Below are 3450 nucleotides of genomic sequence, written 5' to 3'. Positions count from 1 at the left end.
GTAACTTAAGAAGATATGTTAACCTAACTAAACTAAGGCTAATTAATACACGTCTCTTATTATTATTATTATTATTATTATTATTATTATTATTATTATTATTATTATTATTTTACACTTGGTATCCTCTTTTTAAATATGTCCTTATGATAAGCTATGGAAATGCAAAATAACTAGGAGTCGTTTGGACTGCCAGTCCAATTGGGTGGCTGCCCGTAATCTTAGGAATATTGCTATTCTGCAGGATCGGCCTGTGGTTTGCTCGAAGTGGCATCGCCCTCCTCAGGGTCTGGTTTGCTGTAGCATTGATGCTGCATTTTTTGCTGCAGCAGGAAAAACTGGTTCTGCTGCTGTTCTTCGATCAGATGAGGGGCGCTTTTTGTCTGCTCGGGTTAATCCTGTAGATGGTCTTCAGCTGGTGCACGAAGGGGAAGCTACAGCTCTGTTGAATGCACTTAATTGGATTAAATCGGCTGGTTTTGAGCATGTGCTTCTCGAGTCAGATTCGTTAACGGTTGTTCGAGCAGTTAATTTGTCTTTTCCCGACGAAAGCGAGTTTGGTGATATCATTGCTCAGTGCAAATATTTACTCAGTCTCAACAACGGTTTTTCGATCCGTTTTGTCAAACGTTTAGCTAACGGTTTAGCTGATGCTTTTGCTCGGCTTTCCTGTTTTCATGCTATTCCTTTTATTTATGATGTTATTCCGGATGTAATCTCTTCTAGTTTGTTGAACTTTTGCCCGATTGTGGCTCATTAATCTAATCCGTTTTCGAAAAAAAAAAAAATCCTTATAAAAACTGTGGAATTTGAACTTATAGGCTAACAGTATTATGCTTCTCATTTCTAGAATCAACAAGGCATATGCACAAAAAGAATTGATTGCTAATCCCTACATCTTTTTACATTATCATAACCAAAAAAAACCTATAGAAAAAAAGAAAAAAGGAAATTAAATCATCTCAACACTTTTTGTTCAACCATAATTCCCTCTACTTCTTGCCATGGTAAGAGATTGGTCAATGGGTCCAAGAAATTGTTGACCACTCTATCTCTAAGGCCAGTATCATTCACCTCACAGAACCTACTAAACCAATCTGGTGGCTCCACAGGTCTAGTCCCTAACCCAGGGGTTCGGTCCTTAGACCCAACATTTTGCTCATTCTGCCAATCAACCACATATGTTGCAACCCTCCTCTGAAATTTCTGCTTAAACACCTCCCACACTTGATACTTGTAATGGTTGATAACCATCAAACTCCTATCCACATTTACATGCCTAAATTCATCCTTCAAATGAAAATGATGCACCACATTTATCAACGACGAATTGAGTGCCTCTGGCTTCACTATACTCTTGTGTCTTTCGGCTATCGCCAATCGACACGTGTAACCTACCATAACCCCTTGCGGCGGCGCCTCCTTCAGCCCAGACGGTCCAAAACTATGGCAGGCTGCACGAATTTCGGCCACATTAGTGAAAGTCTCGGTTTGATTTTTAATAAGAACAGGCAAATCTAACCCAGTTGGCAAGTGGAAATACTCATCCACATCTATAAACCCAACCCATTCACACCAAGCCCGAGCCCTCAAAGCACAATGTGCAAACCCTGCCTCTTGGGTCTTAACCCAAGGCCACAAATGTCTAGAAATGTTATACTTGGACTCAACCAAGGACTCAATCACACTATCAATTTCGTCATCACTATTGTTATCGTAAATGAACCAACGTTCTACCCCAATATGGGCGTGATACACCACCCATTCCTTCAAGAACCTTGCTTGATTACGCAACATTGTGCATATGCACATTTCATTCGGCTTTCGGGATATCGGGTCGGATTCGAATGCCTGCTGGTGCACCGGACGGGCTATGGAGGGAAATGTTCCTCTGCCTTTTACTCTTATAGATACCTTGATAGAAGAACTATTCAACTTTGCTTGGTTGCTCAATATGCTCAAAGGTGTTTGACACCGTGCGATCTCTTGAGCTATCGATATCACGTTTGATCTCAGTATAAACTTCGGCCTCTTAAAATCCCAGCCATACAAACACTCAAATCTTGATGTGTTGTAGATTTTCTCCGGCCGTAGATTGAGCCCCTTCACAAATAAGATTGTGGTATTGTCGTAGTCGATCATAGCTTCATAAACGAGTGAGTCCCACCTGTGAGTGGGCCCCAACTGGATTTGACCACCTGATTTCATCGCAAGAGAAACGACGTCGGAGCCATGTGAACTGAGAGGGCAACGTACGATCTGATCCTTAGCGTCCCCACCACCATCGATGGAATCCGGTGGCTGCTTCACCTGCGGTTGAGATGATGATGAGTTGGCTAACAAGTACACACAATCCATTTCCTCTTTGGTAAATAACCGGGCTGAGTGAGGGTATTCCAGGAATAAAAGAACATGATCCGGAAGTATAACGGTATCACGAATTAAAACCGCTGAATTCGGTTGAGAATCACTGAGCATGGCCTTCATAACCGGCGGCCGCCATGTGGAGAGAACTTCTGGATGCAACTTTTCTGTCCGGAATCATTATTAGCGAAAATTAGTGAAAAATAATCGATCGCGGGACAAAACAAAACCTAATCAACATATATTAGTTATTAGAGGAGATGATCGCAATATATGGAATCAATCAGATTATGAATAGCATAATTAGAAAAAAGAAAGAACGAAGTCAAATTACCTCCAAGCAACAAGCGAACAGTGGAAAGACTGGAACCGGTGAAAAGAACGCAAAAGAAGACGACGACGAGAGTACACCAGAAGAATCTACTCCATAACGAAACGACTTGGCGCTTCCGACTACGATCCTTCATCGCTGGTGCTGGTGTTGCGGTTATTAACACCAACACCAACAACAACCACAACCACAACCACAACCACAAACAAGTAGAGGATAACCCCAAACCGATTCTTCCAAGATTATATTTCTTTTTCCCCAAAAGAAATTAAGGGGCGGTTTATGGCGAAGAAGTTAAGGAGAAGTTTTATATAATGAATAAAATTGATTAACAATAAGTGGTATTATTCTACTAAGAAGTTGAAACTTCCGACGAAAGTAAGGAGGGAAAGAGAGAGGGGAAATCGGAGTGGAGGGGGATAGAGAAAGAGACGGAAAACATCCCTCGTCTTCCGATTTTGGTGTATCAGGCGTTGATGTCGGTTTTTTTTTTTTTTATTTTTTATTTTTTATGCGGTCGTTACATTTTCAACATTCTGATGTTCTTCTTTTTACTTTCTAATTTCTTCCTATTTTATTTTAAACAAGAAATTACTAGTAAGTTATGTTCTAAATTCGCAAGTTTGGATTCTTTTTTCTTTTTAGGAATCTATTCATTTATTGATTCGTATTTTGTTTTTTCTAAGATATTGATGTGTTGATTTGTATATATTTTTACTGGTTAAAAATAAATAAGTTTTGGAAGATAATAAAAT

General features: G+C 40.0%; 1 protein-coding gene across 1 annotated transcript; it reads right to left on the bottom strand.

Moving 5' to 3' along the window:
- Positions 1-865: 865 nt before the first annotated feature.
- LOC136233001 (glycosyltransferase family 92 protein RCOM_0530710-like) lies at positions 866-3244 on the bottom strand. The gene is made up of 2 exons (XM_066022511.1): positions 2699-3244; positions 866-2531 (listed from the first exon to the last, which is right to left on the bottom strand). The coding sequence occupies exons 1-2, from the start codon at positions 2829-2831 to the stop codon at positions 958-960; spliced, it is 1707 nt and encodes a 568-aa protein (XP_065878583.1). The 5' UTR covers positions 2832-3244; the 3' UTR covers positions 866-957.
- Between the last annotated feature and the right edge of the window lie 206 nt (positions 3245-3450).

Source organism: Euphorbia lathyris, chromosome 6 (genome assembly GCF_963576675.1).
Source record: "Euphorbia lathyris chromosome 6, ddEupLath1.1, whole genome shotgun sequence".
Lineage (NCBI taxonomy): Eukaryota > Viridiplantae > Streptophyta > Magnoliopsida > Malpighiales > Euphorbiaceae > Euphorbia > Euphorbia lathyris.
Note: the sequence above shows the minus strand (reverse complement) of the source record. Positions and strands in the feature narration are given on the sequence as shown.